General features: G+C 38.1%; 2 protein-coding genes across 3 annotated transcripts in view; both read left to right on the forward strand.

Moving 5' to 3' along the window:
* ELF1 (E74 like ETS transcription factor 1) overlaps nt 1-15,406 on the forward strand; it is a 92,736-nt gene extending 77,330 nt beyond the window's left edge. Inside the window, 5 exon segments of the mRNA XM_078147631.1 lie at nt 1,202-1,285; nt 2,215-2,407; nt 4,002-4,472; nt 13,224-13,698; nt 13,701-15,406. Coding sequence (XP_078003757.1) covers nt 1,202-1,285; nt 2,215-2,407; nt 4,002-4,472; nt 13,224-13,698; nt 13,701-13,841 — 1,364 coding nt within the window. The 3' untranslated portion in view covers nt 13,842-15,406.
* A 3,150-nt stretch (nt 15,407-18,556) lies between these two features.
* SUGT1 (SGT1 assembly cochaperone of MIS12 kinetochore complex) overlaps nt 18,557-19,151 on the forward strand; it is a 67,616-nt gene continuing 67,021 nt past the window's right edge. The window contains exons 1-2 of one of the 2 annotated variants that reach the window (XM_020977024.2): nt 18,557-18,703; nt 18,814-18,871. In XM_020977024.2, coding sequence (XP_020832683.1) covers nt 18,672-18,703; nt 18,814-18,871 — 90 coding nt within the window. In that variant the 5' untranslated portion in view covers nt 18,557-18,671. Of the gene's footprint in view, nt 18,704-18,813; nt 18,872-19,151 lie in introns of those variants that run through there. The other variant, XM_020977025.2, reaches the window with a different exon arrangement.

Genomic DNA, 19,151 nt, shown 5'->3' on the forward strand with positions numbered 1-19,151 from the left:
CTAACCTCCACACTTTTCTGTTACTTGCATGATATGAATACTTATGACCTTTGCCCAATTAGAACCATACTCACCCTTGTAAAAACCTACCATGGTAGAAATATCTCAAGGCACAGTCTTATTTTAGGTGGGTCTTACCATACTCTTTATAGGGAATATTCCTTCAAATTTACCTAAACATTTGCTCCTAGTTGATGGAATTCCACACATGTGTGTGTATGTGTGTGTGTGTGTATTTATGTATATATTTATGTGTATGTATATTGCAAGACAAGATTTCAAACAGGGACCTGAAACAGAACTAGTTTATCAGCCACTACAACATTGCTTTTAATGTGATACAAATTTATTTGTCAGGATACCCTACAAGTTGATGCCTAGTGAATTGAAAGATGAGTGGAAAAAAATGTTGTGGATTGTTAAATACATATGGAATGCTAGGAAGTGTCGATCAGTCCACAGCAGTTTCTGAGTTTCTACTAAATTAATGTAGATGAAGTATTAGGTACTTATTAGGAAAGGGAAAATTGAAACTGAAATCTCTCTGCCATTGAGAAACTTCCATGAACAGTAGACAGAATAAACTGGTGGTGTTGAAATCAGAAGTGGATTGGTTCATTTTGAGTCCAAACTGATATAAAGGTCTAAGAGAGAAATGTCAACGTATCAGAAAACATATGTACTTTTACATGTACAGTAAAGAACTTTTAGCAGTGTTCTGAAGTAAAAAACATAAATCTTACAGGTTTTGCAGGAGATAAAACTGAGGTTGAGCAACTTTAATTTAAGATCATTTTATTGGATCCTTTCCCTAGTTCAGTAGCTGTTTTTACTCTATAAAATATTCCATCCATATCCATTCTTACGTTCACTTTTGTGAAAATTATTTTCTTTATAGTAAATGAATGTAAATTTTTTTCTGACAAAAACACAAATTATTTTTTTGAATTGTTAAATTTCTTAATTAATTTTTAGTTTTCAACATTGACTTCCACAAGATTTTGAGTTCCAGATTTTCTCCCCATCTCTCCCTTTTCCCCCCACCCCAAGACAGTGTGCATTCTAAATCACAGGAACTATTTAGAAAGAAATTGATGACCCTGAGATTTTATGCAGTATATCAAAAGATGAGATGAAAATGATATGTCCTTTTTTCTTGGAATTTTGAAAAGGGATTTATGTATAATTGGCTTGGTTTCAGGGAGAAAAACTAAACCACCTCGACCAGATTCCCCAGCTACTACACCAAATATATCTTTGAAGAAGAAAAACAAAGATGGGAAGGGTAAGTACTACAAATTAGTTGTAATATGTACTCGTCAGACAGCACTCAGAATTGAAAAGCTTTTTGGAATAACAGAAGGAGTAAGTCCAACAGCTTTCCTGACATGCTGCCACATGCTTATGATAAGGTTGCCACTTTCTATCAAGGAATACAAAGCCAAAGAAATCCCTTATTTGTCTAACTTTCTCTGTTATCAGAATAATCTATTCTTCAGCCTACTGATGGGGCTCTTGGAAGAACTATTCAACGAATTGCATTTTCAAATTAGAGATGCTTTCCTGTAAATATCGTTGTTGGTACTACTTTCACAAATATCTTCACATCTGTCCATTTCTAACGTAGCAAATTGAAGATGAGGCAGATTGTTAAGGCAGGTCACCAGGCAGGTTATAACTGTAAGAGTAGCTTCCATAGTTTAAATGTAAATTTTGCAACAGTTGTTTTTTATGTTTTATGTAGGATACTTTTTCACATTAAAAATAAAAGTAAAGCCAGCAAATAAGGCTCTGTTCTGAGGTCATCACTCCAAGATTAATCTCTCAGAATCTTAAAATTCAACTGTAACTATATTGAATACTAAGCCAGTGTAACTGTTGAGTTACTAATGAAAGTCTAATGAAAAGTCATCACATGAATGTTACTTTCAAGTGCAATTTGGTAAACTTACAGATTTTTTTGAGCTGGATGAAGTCCATAAATTTCTTAGTCCAGTTCTGTATTTTAAACCACGAAGTGACATAACTCAAGTCAAGTGCCTAAGAAGTGTCAAACTGGGACCAGAATCCTAAACTGCTTTTCCTAGTCTAATTAAAAAAAAATGATGCCATTGTTGTCTATTGAAAGATTTTTTTGTTGTTGTTGTTGTTGTTGATGTTAGAGGGGAAAAAAAGGAAAAAATTAAAAAAAACCCCACAAAACCTTTGTTTCAGGAAATACAATTTATCTTTGGGAGTTCTTGTTAGCGCTTCTTCAGGACAAGACTACCTGTCCCAAATACATCAAGTGGACCCAGAGGGAAAAAGGAATTTTTAAACTAGTGGATTCTAAGGCTGTGTCTAAGTTATGGGGGAAACACAAAAACAAACCTGATATGAATTACGAAACTATGGGAAGAGCTCTCAGGTATGTTAAGTTTTAATAGTTTGTTGTACCTGTTTACTGATAGCTAAAAATGGATATGTTTCAGAATAATAAAGTATTAATGTAAGATGTTTAAGTATTAAAAGTAATATTGTAGAAAGCAACATATATTTAAATTGAAATATTAAGGTCTTTTTTCTGGGTGAAAGGAGGTGATGCTTTTATAATAATACTCTTATGTCCTATGAGATGGTACACTTAATCAGTTTTATGTCCTAGTCCTGTTCTCCTTTTTAAAAACAGGAAATATTGTGCAGAGAAATAAGTTGTGGTTGACATTTTGTTTGTATAGGGGTCAGAAAATTCTGAGCTGTGGTCCTCACAGGAATTATGAATCAACCACAGTGTTCTAAAATCTTGCACCATTAAGCCATATCAGCACAAAGGCAAAATGAAATAGCATATAGAGTAAGATGTGATTACTTAGGGGTAATTTGATTTTTAAATACAACATTTATATTACTGTATTCAAAGAAATGTGTTAGATGTGAAGTTTAATATTTTAGCTATCAAATAAGTTTTTAATCAAAATTATCATATTACTGCAGAAACTTACTTTTAGTTTCAGTGTTGATTCTATATTTGAAGGAGATAAAATGACAGTGGGTTGTAATATTATTTTTTAGCCTTTTAAAACTATATTAAAACTTACAATTTTAAAAAAATATTTAGTTCATCTGAAAAGTCTTGCATCACTTCTACTGGAGTTTTATAAATAACAGCATGTTAAATTAGTAAAATGAATCATGTCTTTTTTGAAACTCAGGTTTTTTGGATGTGAAAGAGATTTGATTATCTTTTAATAAGCTAATGACAAACATGATGAATCACACTGCTTGCTATATAGGTATATATTTATGAGTTAATGCCATTTACATAGGAAATACTTTTAAGCCTAAAAATGTCACATTTCTAGGTTTGCCTAACAATAGAATCTAGGCAATCCTGCTAATAACAGAGCCAAGGGAAAAGCCCAGAAAATCCTTATTTATCAGTATTTCTCATATTCCTTTTTGGCGTTTATGTTAGTTTCAGTTTCTTTCTATATGAATCCTTATGTTGTAGCTGTTAATCATAGTCAGGTTGACATTCTTGAGATTATCCTGTTGTTACCACAATCTTTTGAAACTTAATATAAGCTGTGAAATAGCAAAAAGGCAGGGCAACAAGGAGGTGGAGAGGTGTGAATCTAGAGATTGATATAATTTACATCCTGGATTCATTCTCTAAATCAGGAATCAATTTTAGGTTGGTAATCATTTCTGTGTGCATATAGCACATAGCAAAAAGGCAGGGCAACAAGGAGGTGGAGAGGTGTGAATCTAGAGATTGATATAATTTACATCCTGGATTCATTCTCTAAATCAGGAATCAATTTTAGGTTGGTAATCATTTCTGTGTGCATATAGACAGAGAAATAATGTCTTTGTAAGTATAAAAATGGCCTAATTAAAACCAGTGCTTCTGATATTTCCCAGAAAAGTTTTTTTTTTAAAAATGTGCTAAAGTTCTTATGGTATGAATAATATTTTTAATAACTTTTTATTCAACCAGACTTTTCTTTTTGTTGAAATAGGTACTATTACCAAAGGGGTATTTTGGCTAAAGTGGAAGGTCAGCGCTTGGTATATCAATTTAAGGAAATGCCAAAAGACCTTATTTACATAGATGATGAAGATCCAAGTTCCAGTCTAGAATCTTCAGATCCGTCATTGTTATCTTCAACAACCACTTCTAGTAGAAACCAACCCAGCAAATCCAGAGTGTCTTCAAATCCAGGGATAAAGGGAGGATCCACCACTGTTCTGAAACCAGGGAATTCTAAATCTGCAAAACCCAAAGAGCCTGGGGAAGCCACACAGACACACCTGTCTGGTCTGTCACCTGAGGTTGTGAGGACAGTTCAGTCATCACAGGCTCCACATCCTGTCCAGCTCTTTCGGACTGTTCACCTTATGCAGCCAATACAAGCTGTTCCGGAAGGTCAAGGAGCTGTAACCAGTAACATGCAAGATGAAACATTAAATTCTTCTCTGCAAAATATTAGGTAATAAATAGGTTACTTTATACTTAAGTAACTATTGAATAGTAGATTATTAGGCCTTATTTGTACATGTGTGGTGGGGTCTATATTGTGAAATAAAATTATGTGGACCTCAAGCCAGATTATAGAGGCCACAGATCTTCTTATCATTTTTAGGGCTAGCCTAAGTTGCATGGGGGTGAGAGGGAAGGGGGCAGGTTGGGCAGGTATTTAGGATCTTGTACCTACCACAAGTATCAATCTGGTATGATTACATGATTTTCATATTTTAGTTTATTGTTTTACCTGTTCTTCTTAATACAACTTAACATACCTGGATTAAACCAGACTAGGTATGATACAAATACATAAAAATCCATATACAAAGCTTAGGAGTTTTCCTTTGTATCAGATAGAACTGGTGAGGCTCAAGCAAAACAGGCATTCATAACCTTACAGGTGGCTAGGTGGCTCAGTGGATAGGGCACTGGGCCTGGAGTCAGGAAGGCCTTGAGTTCAAATACAGCCTCAGACCTGTAGCAGCTGTGTGACCCTGGGTAAGTGGCTTAACTTGGGCAGCTAGGTGGTCCAGTGGATAGTGCTCAGTCCTGGAGTCAGGAAGACTCATCTTCCTGAGTTCAGATAGCCTCAGACATTTACTAGCTGCATGGCCCTGGGCAAGTCACTTTACCCTGTTTGCCTCAGTTCTTCATCTGTTAAAATGAGGTGGAGATGGAAATGGCAAATTACCTCAGTATCTTTGCCGAGAAAATCCCAGATGGGGTCCTGAAGAGTTGGGCATGACCAAAAAAACCCTTAACAACAACATATCTTTATAAATTATTATTATTGAGAGCCCTTTCAATTTATATTTAATCCCAAGATAATATTCTTTTTTGGTGGAGAGATAACATCATAGCTTTGCTAAATGGTCCAGATAAACTAGATGATCATATAACTAGGGGCTGATAACTAGGGTTGCATAATATCCCATTCATTTAAAGAGGATCTTTTAATTATTCAGTAGGAGTTGAAAGAAAAAATTTTTTAAATATCTAAAAGATTTTCCTCCCTGTCCCAGATAAGATATGAACCAGCACAGTGGCAAAAAGTCCATTTCTGTTTGACCAATCTTTTGTATAAACAAGGGAAGCAGCACGACATTTCCTTATAGATTTGGGGAATGAAAAGAAGGGGAAAAGATAAGACAACTGGATCTTTTAGTGTGATTTTGTTATTTTGCTTGACCTGTTGTGTTTCCATAGCATCAACTGTCTTTGAGCCAAAGTGGAAAAAAAAATTGTGGATTATTTTACACTAGTTTGGTGATGAAAAAATTTCTTTAGATTCCCCCATTTGTGGGTTCCAGATCAGTTCAGTATATAAATTTTAGGTCTGTAGAATCAACATTTGATTTAAATTAATTTCAATTGTGGAATTGAGGGTGAATGACACTTTGAAGCTAGTGTGCAAATTTAACTTCATTTTGTGGTATTCTAAACCAGAGTATCAATGCAAGAATAAAATTTTTAAACTGATTTTAACAAAGATTTTTTGAGCAAGGATATGTTGTCTACATGATATAAGAATAAGCTGCTCGATTTTTGTGCTTTTATCCCTTATCCCTGACTTAATGCCTGCTACCTAGCTGACAGGTACTTAATAAGTGCTTATTTGATTGGCTGATTAAAAAGTGCCACTATATGATTAAAACATTGAAAGAAATTTCAACCTTATTATGAGTGATAAATTTTATACATTGGATGCTGGGAAACTAACTTAATTCTTTGACTTAGAAGGGAGAGAGGAAAGTCAGATTCTTTAGATTTTAGTTGGACAGGAATGAAAACTGTGTTACTTACGGAGTACTCATCTGTCCCTTATTCTTTTCAGGTTTGGAGGTTTTCTTTTCTTTTTTTTTAAAGGAGTTACTGGTTTTCTTGGCAATTGATTGAATGGTTAGTGAGTGTATGCTGTTCCCTCCTCTTCACCTCTAGGCATTCTGAACTTTTGGAAATGTTTGTGCTTCTTGGGGATACAATGGCCATGGCTAATCACTTGCTTTTCTGTTTCTTCAATTCTCTTTTTGAGCATAATAAAAATATTTCTTCTTAGACCTTGAGAATAAATCCTAGTTTTGAAAGAGATGATTATGTTGTAGAGTAGAGTATCACACTTACTATGATAGTAAAATTCGGTGCCAAAAGTTAAAATAACATAGTTGTCATATTGGGTCATACTCGGTCTGACAAACACTCCCTAGAATATCAACTCCAAATGTGAAGAATGTCCCCAAAATATTTTAGTTTCTCCAACTCATTATGGATTTCTCATCTATTAATTTACCTCATCTTATTTTAGAGATTATTTTTGATTTTAGCTTTTTAGGGTAATGAGTGCTAAATTTCCTGTTTACTTATGTGAAGCAGTATTTTCTTTTATGTACCTGAAATTTCCCTCTCAAGTTTTAGAGTTATTCTTCTAGTTCTAATAAATTGTATCTTGGTTTTCGTTTTCATTTTTTTTGTTTTTGGCTAGGCAGTAGGGTTAAGTGACTTGCCCAGGGTCACACAGCTAGTAAGTGTTATGTGTCTGAGGCGAGATTTCAACTCAGATCCTCCTAAATCCAGGGCCGGTGCTCTATCCACTGTGCCACCTAGTAGCTGCCCCCCAATGAATTGTATCTTGAAAACTGATTGATTTTGTCATTTGGATAGTTGTACATAATTCTATATACATATACCTATTGTATGTTGTATGTAGTTTCTGGATGTAGATTATTTACTAGATTAGAATGATTATTTTAAGAATATATATTAAACCGGGCAGCAGGGTGGCACAGTGGAATAGAGTACTGGCCCTGGATTCAGGAGGGCTTGAGTTCAGATGTGGCCTCAGACACATAACACTTACTAACTGTGTGACCCTGGGCAAGTCACTTAACCTCATTGCCTAGCTGAAACAAAAACCAAAACAAAATAAGAATATATATTACACAAAAAGGACTCTTTCCAGATTTCTAGTTATATAAAGTTAGAATACCTGCAGCCTGAACTTAAGTTACAGGAAATTATATTTAATGCAATATTAATTTCCTAAGGGTCATGACAGCTAGGTGGCTTTTTTTCCCATTGTTCTTTCTTTTAGCTGTAGAATTTAAGTTTTCAGAGGACAGCATTTGAACTATATTCCAGATGAAAATAAGTGTTGTTTGTTAACATTATTTTTACAAATTTTGATTACAAATGAGGATTAAGTTATTAATACTAGCAAGTTTGTTGCTTCTTCTTACTGAATTCTGGAATCATCCATTGATCTCCCTATTCTCCATCCATCTCAAAATGCTCAAATAGCTCATGTGAAAAGCCTAAGAGAACAAATGGAAGATGGTGATTATGAAGAACAGTAGCCAGAGGGGCAGCCCAGGAAGAGAAGGCTCTCCAATAGCTGTACTATCTCTTGGTTCATGTTGGTTGCCACCAACCTGGGGTTTCTCCTCCAGAGGCTGTCCTCGCCCTCACTGGTCTATACTTCTCCAGTGTTGTTGGTTTTTTCTTCCCACCATTTCCATTTGGTTCAGTATGCTCAGTCATTTCAAGTTTAGCAACTCTTTCACTACAACTAATGAAATCTCAGGATACCATCTATAGTTACATCTTAACTGGGACAATCTCAGCTATCTGAAATAGTCAACCAAGAAAGAATGGTGGGGATGGTAAAGTAGAAGAATAGAGTTGAAGAGAGCACCCAATTTTTAACCAGACCACTTAACATCATAGAGCCTCAGTTTCTATCTATAAAATAGGCATAATAATACCTGTACTACATTCCTTCCTAGGTTGTTGAGAAGAAGGAACATTGTAAACCCTCAGATTCTATGGAGATGAGGCTTTTGTTGACATTTTTAGTATTATTCTTGAGGATAAGGGATTATTAGGATTGTTATTTTTCTTCTTGCTCCCAGCTCTTATTGAGAGATTCCTGCACACATAGAGCTTAAAAGCTGATTGAAGTGAGGGAAAAAAGAAAATCCCTTTAATTAAAAAATTAAAAAGTACATATAATTAAAGCTCATAAATTTTAGTTATAGTATAGTCCTTTGAGATTTTACACTTTTTGCTTTTATTTTATACTTTTACACAGTTCCAGAAGCATTGGTTTTGGTTTTTGAACCCACAGAAGATGTGTAGTGAACTAAGAGGGAGGAGGTGTCTCTTGCAGAGGAGTCATTTGAGCTTTAGGAACCTGATAAAATAGTAGCAAAAAGTGACAGACAGCTCACAAATGTGGGTATCAGAACATTCTTAGAAAAGTAGATCCAAGAACTCTCATTACTGCTATCGGGACCGCTTAGTTTAGGGGCAGATGTTCTTATAAATAACAACAGCTGCTGGGGGTATAACTGTATCACAGCCCAGTACAATAACGGATGTCTAAAACTAGTCATTCCAGTTACGTGTATACTTTCTACAGTTAGCAATGTGCTAATTTTGTTATGTTTCTACCTAGAGACATTTGTACAGAGGCCAACACTTTGTTTTTTTTAATGATGTAAAGATAATTAGAAAAGGATGGAACAGTTAAAAGATGAAGGAGGAAAATCAAGAGAGAGAATAGCCTTATGCAAAACAGGGAAGGGGAATGTATCCAGAACCTGGGGATGGTCAGTAACGGTCAAGCTGCAGAGAAACTGAGAAGGATGAGGAATGAGAACAGGTCTATAGATTTGGAAATAATGATGTAATTAATGACTTGAGAAAGCAGTTCAAGTAGAAGCATTGTTAGGGAGCCATACTGTAAGAGATTTGAGAAGGATGTTGGCAGGTTAGGAAGAGCAATGGTTGAATATAGATTGCTTTTAAAAATGTTTTATGCATTTTTATAATTACTTTCATATAAATCATTCCCTGTAGGTTTCTCTTTTCTCCCCTCCTCACTCCCAACCTTAACTAGGAAGTGGACAAAATTCTCTACTTTGTGCACCACCACTTTTCAGAGTGTAGGAAAAAAATGTTCTCAGTCATTTGGAATGCACATTATTGTAGTTGATCTGAATTGTTTTGTAGTTTAGTCTTATCCTCATTTATTTGTAACTGTCATTAGTTATTGTGAGTATATTCTCCTAGGTTGTGTTTTTTTGTTGTTGTTTTTTCATACAAATCTCATTTCTGAGTTCCTTATATTGGCCATTGTTCAAGGCACAATGTTTTCTTATGTTCATATCCTATAATTTTTTAGCCATTCCCTAACTGTTGTTCAGTCATTTTTCAGTCCTGTCTGCCCCTTAGCCATTTGGATTTTTCTTGGCAGAGATACTGGAGTAGTTTGCCATTTCCTTCTCCAGCTCATTTTACAGACGAGGAAACTGAGGCAAACAGGGTTAAGTGACTTTGCTCAGGGTCATACAGCTAGTAAGTGTCTGAGGCCAGATTTGAATTTGGCAAGACTCTGGATCCGGCACTCTATCCACTGTACCACCTACCTGCCCCATTCTCTAATGGATAGGCATGAAATTTGTAAATTCTTACAACTGAGAAAAGAATTTCTATGAATATTTATTATAGTTTACTTTAGCAAGAAGTTTGGTAAGAGGGAACCTAAATATAGCATGGTAGCTTGATGGAATAGGAGAGTCAAAGGAAGGCTTTTACAAGACTGAGGAGATGTAAAGATTTTTGTGACCTAGAAGGAGCTAGTGCAGAAGTGATTTTCAAATACATGAAAGCTTTGTCATGTGGAAAGATAAATTAGGCTTGTTCTGCTTGGCCCAAGAGGTCAGGACTAGGATTAATGGTGGAAGTTATGGAGAGGTGATTCCATTCTATAAAAGTAAAATAGAGGATTTTGTAAGGAAAGGGAGTAACTTGTCACAGGAGGTCATTGAGCAGAGACTAGTTGACCACTTTTCAGGGGTGTTGTAGAAGACATAAATGATTTGGGTAAGGGTTTGACTAGATGAGCTTCTGTGGGTCCTTTCTGTCTCTGTTGAACAGAGTTGAGGCTGGGGCTGCTTAGGTGCAAGTTATCCCTCTTTCATCATATGTCATTTTAAGTCTGTTTCAGTATAACCTGTTTAGCAGTATTCTTTTTTATGTATCTCTCTTAAATTGCTGGCTCCAAATAATTTTTCTACATTGCATAAGAATAAGGCTTGTGACTTTGAGGATTCTACATTGCTTGCTTTTCTCTTGGTTTATTTTCCCCCTTTCTCCTCCTGCTTTGAGGGACACCAGATAAAATGCAAAGATGGTGGCACTGGACACTGCTTCTGGTGCATCTTTGAAGCCTCATTGTTGGAAGTTATAGGTGCAGCTCCTGGGTATGGATCTGACTTCTGGCTATTCTTTCCTCTCACCTAAGAAACTTCCCTTTCCCCAAGCTTTTTTTTTTAAGCCCATAGTTCTTGCCAATTGTTTTTTGAGTCCCTTCTGATAAATCAGTGTTTCAGTTGAACCACTGCAGACTTTGAGATATACTTTTTTGTCTCCTACTTTAACTTGTTATTCATTCCCCTTTCATTCTTCCTACATTTGTTCCTCTATATGTGTTTTCTTCATTCGAAAATAAATCCATGTCATAGAATCACATACTTAGAGCTGGAAAAGCCCCAAAAAGATTGAGTCCAGGCACTCTAAAGAGGTGCACAGAGAGATTTCAGAGGGCCTTTGAACTTGGATGGGTAAAAAAGTTACATCTTTATTTTCATTAACCTGTAACTGAAATTTAACATTTCTTTCCATTTAATTTAAATAAAAAAATTATTCTGATAACAGGGTCATAAGTTTCACTTGACTGCCAGAGGGGGTGTTCATGACACAAAAGAGTTAAGAACCCCAATCTATTCCATTCCCCCCTTTAAGCAGTAGAAGCTGAGGACCCCAGACTAATTTGCCCACTGTCACACACTAAGTGACAGAGCTGATATCTGACTGCACACTCACAACTTTCACTTTAACTAAAATAAATAGAACCCCTTAAAAATGTTTAGCGCAATAATGTAAATGAAATCTATCTTAATTACCCATAATAACGGACATAGAGTTGCTGTTAATACAAATCAAATACAGATTTTATTTGGTTTTCAATACATCAGATTTTCTTTGTTCATCTTCATAGGTTTATATTACAGATATGGAAATTTAGTACAGTGTCCCTTGGGGACAAAAAGACACCAAGAAGTGATTTGGAGAAAGTGTCCTGGAAACATACTGGCATTGAGGCAGCCAGTGGCCCAGTGGATAAATTGCCAGGCCTGGAGTTAGTAACATAGACGAGTTCAAATTCAGCCTTGGCTGTGTAACCTTGAGCAAATTACTTACCTTCTGTTTTCTCAGTTTCCTTATTTCTAAAATGGGCATAATGCATTTGCCTTCCAGGGTTGTTGTGAGGATCAATCAGATAATAATTGCAAAATCCTTAGCAAAGTACCTGGCACATAAAGAATGCTATATAAGTGTTTGTTAATTAACTATTACTGTTATTGTGAAGTAATAAGGGGAAGTCAGCTAGGGATTAGAAACTTGCTAAAATCATTTGCTACAGTGTAGCAAAGTACTATATTCCCTATGGATGTTCCTCTTCTTTTTCTGCTTTTATCAGATATAATAGCCAATACCTGTAATTTCTGAAAATTTGAAATTTACCCTATACCTACATATACAAAACTTGTAATCTTATTGATACAATCTATTTATTTGTAACAGTAGCTTAGCTGTTAGCTATTTGAATTAACAATCATATTACCTTCATAAAGTGGCTAATTTAGAATAACATGTCTCTACAGAATACTTATCTTTACATCCAACTTAATGATGTTTGGGAGGAACCCCGCTGAGTTTCAGATTCTCAGCTTTATCTGCTACATTTGTATCTTGCATTATAAAATGCCAAATTTTGATTCTCTACAGTTGATGTTCTTGTGAATAATAGTGTTACTGGTTATTTGGTAGTTAGTAAAGGCTTTTTGATCTACTGTATGAGTCTCTGGTGAGGATAGTAGAATTAAATATGTTTAATGTAATTGAAAAGCAAATCAAAGAATCCTGCCACAAAATGTGATCTTAAAGTTATGGTGACTAGTTGCTCTGGAGAGGGGAAGAAAAGAAAATAAGATTGGAGCAAGGGAGGAGAGAGCATTCCAGGGGATGGAGAGTAGCCATTGAAAAGGCCATAGAATGGCGATGATAGAGTATTTTTTGCAAGCAATAGTAAAGAGGCTGGTGATGTCACTGTATCAGATAGTACATGGTGGTTAGTAAGTTGTAAGAAGACTAGAAAGGTAGGAAGAGGCCATGCTGTGAAGGACTTTAAATTCCAAACAGTGGACTTTACATTTGCTCTGAGTAGTAATTGGAGTTTACTGAATTGGAGTGGGGTTGGGGAGGTGACTTGACAGCTGAGTGGAGAGTGGACTCTAGAGGGGAGAGACTTGAGGCTTTAATAGGATGAGGAGGAACTGCATCAGGGTGGTGGCTATGTGAGTGGAAAGAAAGATAACACAAAAGAAATTTAGGAATTATAAGGTGAAAAAATGTTTTTAATGAGAACAATCACTACTTAAGTTTTCTCAGGCTTTCTGTATTTTATACTCTTAATGGGTGTCTCCCCCAGCATTCATATGGGGGTGTGGGGCACACTGGTTATACAACTTATTCCTGCCAAAGAATGACATTTAAAAAGAATGTGCCTAGTGAGCATAATTTTTCATTTTAAAAGACATTAACTATATCTGGATATGTTTTCATTTTTCTTGCTTCTGTTCTGGGATTTCAACAGGGCTCTTCAGACTCCTACCCAAGTTCCTGTGGTGGTTTCTCCTGGGAATCAGCAGTTGCATACAGTCACACTCCAGACAGTGCCACTCACAACAGTCATAGCCAGCACAGATCCAGCATCAGGAACTGGGTCTCAGAAATTTATTTTACAAGCCATTCCATCATCACAGCCTATGACTGTCCTGAAAGAAAATGTCATGCTGCAGTCGCCAAAGCCAGGCTCTCCTCCTTCATCTATTGTTTTCAGTCCTGCCCATGTACAACAAGTTCTTACTAGCAACGTCCAGACCATTTGCAATGGGACAGTCAGTGTGACCTCATCTCCGTCTTTTAGTGGTACTACTCCTGTGGTGACCTTTTCCCCTCGAAATTCACAGTTGGTTGCTCACCCACCAGGCACAGTGATCACTTCAGTAATCAAAGCACAGGACACAAAAGAAACTGTTATACAAGAAATGATGAAAGAGGAGATGGAAATAACAGGATAGAAGACCTTGAACAAGCAGAGCAGAATATTGAGCTGCAGCCACAGCCCATTGTGGTGATGGTGTCAAGTTCCAATGGATTCCCACCCCAGGTGTCTGTGAAAAGTGAACAGTTGGAGCCCCATTCTTATTAATATACCAAACGAATTATGGATGATTTATTTTTTTAAATTACTGCAACATTTTTTTGGTTGTATATAAAGGATTTGATTCTGAAGCAAATAGAGAGCCCCATAATTTTGGCAATTATTAGTCATAACTTAGTTGTGCTTTCTGTTAAATGTTAAAAACAAAAAAAATGCTGCATCTGCTCCAAGGACATATTTTAGAATTAAAGCATGAAGGAACATGCATTTTATATTATGAAGGCTTTCTTTTGAGATGTTTGTCTCAATTGCTAGTTTTTTTTTTAATCTTTCTGATTCTATCTATTCTATGATAGCTTTTCTGTTTCCTATGTAAATATGTTAGTTAAATTTAAGGCAACAGTGAGTTTATATAAAAACAATGTTCATTCCACTTGTATAAAGTTTAATGCTAGCAAATACCAAGTGACCTATCTTATGACGTATATTTTTAAGATTGCTTTCAGTTGCCCATCTGCTTCCCATTGGTAACATTGTGTGCCACAAAGAATTGGTGTGCAAAATGCAAAATGGAAAGAAAAAAAAAAGCTCAGTCTTGAATCTGGGCTGCTTTGCAAGTACTACCTGCAGGGGCAGCCCAGGATCATGCTGGAGTGGTTTAGTCTGGACTTTTACTCTGTGTGACTTTGGGCACATCAATTAATTGTTCTGTGTTTGTTTCTTCATCTGGGGAATTAGGTCATCTTTAAGGTACTAGCCAGTTGTCATGATATAATTTCCACACTGCCATAGGAGAAAAAAATTGCTATTATCTGTTAACATTTTATCAAGTTGAGCTTTAGCTCTAAAATATTCAGATTTCAATATTCTCATACTAAGCATTTTTATTATACCATTTAAAACATCAAGCTTATTGTAAATAAATTATACCTGAGGAAGAAACCAATGTAGTAGTTCTTGATCAGCATTTTTTTTTTTGCCAAATATACATGTGTTCTACCTAGATACTTTGGAGATTCATTAACTCCTTAGACTACTGAGTGGCATTTAGTAAATGATGGCCATGATTTACTAAATGATATACACTAGTGGTCTGAATAAGCAGGGGGGGATTTCCTTTCCTAAGTGCCTACTTAATTTTATTGAAAAGTTTTAGCCTTGGGCCAATCTGGCTCACTTGTCAATAGCTTATAAAAATTTAACTTTTCTGTTCCTGATCTTTATGTAATGGAGATGGGGGGGTAGGGGTGGGAATTGTATAACACACACACACAACACACACACATATATATATATATACACACATACATGCACACATACATACACACATAAATGCATACATATCCAGGCTTTTGAAAATGGAGTTTTAGTAGAATACTTTTTCAGCTGTAAATATTGTACATTTTTAATTTCACAAGAAAAGTTTTCAGCAAATTTATTTCCTAGTATAGAGATTTTTATAGATGAAAAATCATTTAGAGGTCTAATGTTATATGTATTCATATTATTACAGAGTGAATTTGTATTTAAAGACAAATTTAAAAATTTTGAAATTCCTAAATCTTTTGTATTTTAATTGGTTTATTACTGAATAAATCATGTGAAAAGTTCAAGTATTCTTTTTCTTGTTTGTTTTTAGGGAAGGATATTTATTTTTTAAAATTGTACATTGAGACAGTTTCCAATGTAAAATTTATACACAGAAAGCTATTAAGCACAATATTTTGTTAATATCCCAAATAAAAAAGATTACATCTCATACAGCAGATTACATTCTAGATAGTGAAAAACAATTGTCTTTTATAATGATGCAAAAATACCTAACAGTAAGTAGTTTGCTCTTTAGGGCTGTCTCTTTGTTTGCCAGTCTTACAAACTGTCTCCTTCATTATTTCAATCAGCAAAATAGTATTCCATCACATTCATAATTTTTTAAAGCCATTTCCCAACTGGACATCCTCTCGGATTCCAAATCTTGAGCATTAGTGTTAAAATGTTGATTTTTTTTCCTGCTTAATGGTTTTATCTTTTTATGTCAGAATTGTCTAACACTGCGCTAAAAATCAAGCATGTTAAAGGATTAATAGAACCAAAAGAGATTTACTAAAGGATTGCTTTGATAGACAACCTGAGCATGCTGTGTCAAAATACCTAGGAATTACATAGGTCTTTTAAGAATAATTCTTGTACGGGTCCTGCCTTCCAGTGGCAAAATCGGGATGATAAAATTGTGCACTAGTGCTGTAAGCAAAGGAACTAGAGATCATCTTTTTGCTCCTTTACCAGATGGGCAAACAGGGCTAAAGAAAGTAAAATCTCTTCTGGGATTCAAACTCCAAATCCAGTGTTAAAACTGACCAAACAGGAAAAATGATATGTTGATGTACTTCCTCGTTTAGGTTTCCTTCTGAACCCGCCATTCAGGGATAGTTCGGGTGACCTTAAAAGGCTGCATGTTCAACTTAAAACAGTTAGTGATGCTTGTTTTCACAGTATGTCTCCAAAAGTTTCTGGGCAATTTTAATAAAGTGTACTCCAAACTGCCTTATTAATTTTACGCAATTAAAGATTAAACTCACGTAGATTTTGGAGACCCCCCTGTACTTCCGAGCGACCTGCAAAAGGAGCGTGTGCCCACAGTGGGGGACGGGGAGAGAGAAGTGGGACCTAGTTTTAAATAGCCCCCCGGAGCTCGACCCTTCGCCACCCTCCTGGTACTCCGAGCCATCTTAGGAACATCGACTCTCAGCGCAAAGGGGTCCTAAAGCGCGACCCCCCCCCCTTTAGGATGAAGCCCAGGAGACCTTAGTTAGCCAGGGAAGAAACAGAAACGGGCCTCGAGCCGAAGTTTTCTGCCTTCCAAGGTAGGGGGCTTTCCACGCAAGGCTCGGATCGCTTTCCCCTGCTCCTTTACTTTTTTTTTTCCTTTCCCCCCCATTAAAATTCGAGGGAACGATTATTTATGGCTCCGACGTCTCTGGGAAGTGGGAGACAGCACGAGCTCGCGGTAAGAAACGGAAGCTGGACCTCTGACCTTGGTCGAAAGCTGGGAGGAAAAAGGAACCTAGAAGGAACCGGAAGCACCGTGCTCAATACCCGGAAGTCAAAGCTCCCACTGAGTGTCTCTCTGTAGCTCTCGGGCCTCTTTTCCCGAGAAAACACGAGATCGTGGAATGGTGACGTAACGCGCCAGGAGGTGTCCCAGCGCGCTCTGTGCGCCGTGACGTGGGAGTGGCGGCTGTGAGGTCGGAAGTTGCATGTGTTGAGCTCAGTGCTGTATTTCACTAGGGAAACGAGCTCCCAGCGCTTGCTGTGTGTCGGACGGCCATTATGCCTGTCAGTCTGTCTATCAGCCTGTCTGCCAGCTTGCCTGCTTGTGTGTCTCTAGGCTGCCTCTTTCTGCCAAGCTTGCCAGCTTGTTGGCCAGTGTGCTTACTTGTCTGTCTACCAGCCTACCCATCTAGCCTATGTATCCTCTATCTTCCTCTCTTCCCTTATTAGCTGTTTGTGTGACCATAGGCATATCTCTTAACCCATGTGAGCTTCAGTTTCTTCATCTGTAAAATGGGAGTCATAAAAGCACCTACCTTACAGGCTTGTTGTGAGGTTCTAATGAGATATTATTTGTAAAGCACCTGGCGCAGAGGAGCCACAAAATAAATGCTCTTCGTCTTTCCACAACCAGTCGTCAAAGCCTCAAATCCATCTGCTCCACGTCTATCTGTTAGGATTATCATCTCCCTTCAAGTCTGAGCTTGAATCTTCTTTGATAAAAGGCCAGTCAACTGGCATTTATACTTCCCCTGCAAGTGTGTACTCACTCTTCTCTCCCAAACATTCGTTTGTGCATATTTTACATTCACTCATGTGTATGTTATGTCCTCTAATAAACAGGCAACGACTACAAAGTTTGGCGCATAGTAGGCTTTTAACATCTACTGATTAATTTGTTTTGCCCTGAATCACCCAGCTATAAATGTCAAAAGTGGAATATGGACCTACGTCTTCCCGGCTCCAAGCCCACACTCTTTACAGTTGACCATTCGTTGTTCTTACAGGTACAATAAAATACCATCACAATTTATTCAGTCTTTCCCCCATTTATTAGGAACTGAATTTGTTTCCAGTTTTTTTTGCCAGCATGGAAAGCATTGCTACAAATATTTTAGTGCATTTTTTCCTGTTTGACCTCCTTGAGTACTGGAATCAAAGGATATGTGTAGTTTCTCCCCTATTTAAGCATCAGTTCAAATAAGTTACCTTGATTGAGCCAATTCACAGCTGCAACAAGCTTGTATTACCATGCCTGTTCGGCCTTCCCGGTCCCCTCTCTACCCCTCCCCCCCAACTCTCTAATATTTACAGTTTCTGCCCCCTTTGTGTCAGGCGAAACCTTGGAGTTTTAATTTTAAATTCTCCGCCCAACTAGTAATAATTTGGAATATTTTTCATATGATTATTTATTCTGGCGACGGTTTATAGCCTTTGACCTCTGACCTATGGGAGGAGCAGACCAAACTGGTATATTCCTAACAGTTCGAGGAGGGACTTTCCGAAAATCCCGGCGGAGGGGGTGGGGTGGGAGCTAGACTGAGGTGGGGCAGGGAAGGGGTGGTGCTAAGAGCGAGGCGGGACTGGCGTCGCCGAGCGAAGGAAGCAAGAGCGCGTGTAGCGCCGTGGGTTGCCTTAGTAACACGGCGGGAGGCGGGACTCTAGCGATGCCGGCCGTCCTCCGGGTTCCCGTCAGCCCTCGCGCCCTCTCCTCTAGTCCGCTCTTCCCCTCACGCTAGCTCTTCTCACTGGCTCCTCTGGACGGAAGCTCGCTGGGTGTTTCTCCAGAAGTTTCCCCCCTGGGCGGCGGCAGAGACAGCGCGAAGTATGGCGGCGGCAGGACCTGCATCGGCTTCGGGGTGAGTGGCTCCAGCCCCCGGGGGTTCTGGACCCCTTCCCCAGTTCTGCCCTTTTTTCCCCGTGCTCCCCACTGTGATAACCGTCGCTGACGTGATTGTCTCCCCGGCAGGTTGTTCCCACCCCTGTCGGACGGGCAGATCGACGAGGACCCCAAGGCGGCCGCCGAGGTGAGAGAAGCTGGGGTGACAGGCTGACCGGGTCCTCGCCGTCCCCTGACCCCCTCCCAGCCCCTCCGCATCTCCCCCGCCCCTCCCCCGGGGGGCTTCAGACCCGCCCCCCACTCCGCTGACAGGTGTCAAGAGAAAGTCATCTCCCCGCAGCGGACCAGGAAAACGAGCCGTCGCGGACTTGGGGGGGGGCCCGCCCAGCCCCGCCCCGCCCCCTCGCCCCTAGCCCCCAGCCCCCAGCCCCTAGCCCCTAGCCCATGGCATAGGGCGAATGCTTAAT

The sequence above is a fragment of the Phascolarctos cinereus genome, unplaced genomic scaffold (genome assembly GCF_003287225.1).
Source record: "Phascolarctos cinereus isolate Bilbo 61053 unplaced genomic scaffold, phaCin_HiC Scaffold_7;HRSCAF=346, whole genome shotgun sequence".
NCBI lineage: Eukaryota > Metazoa > Chordata > Mammalia > Diprotodontia > Phascolarctidae > Phascolarctos > Phascolarctos cinereus.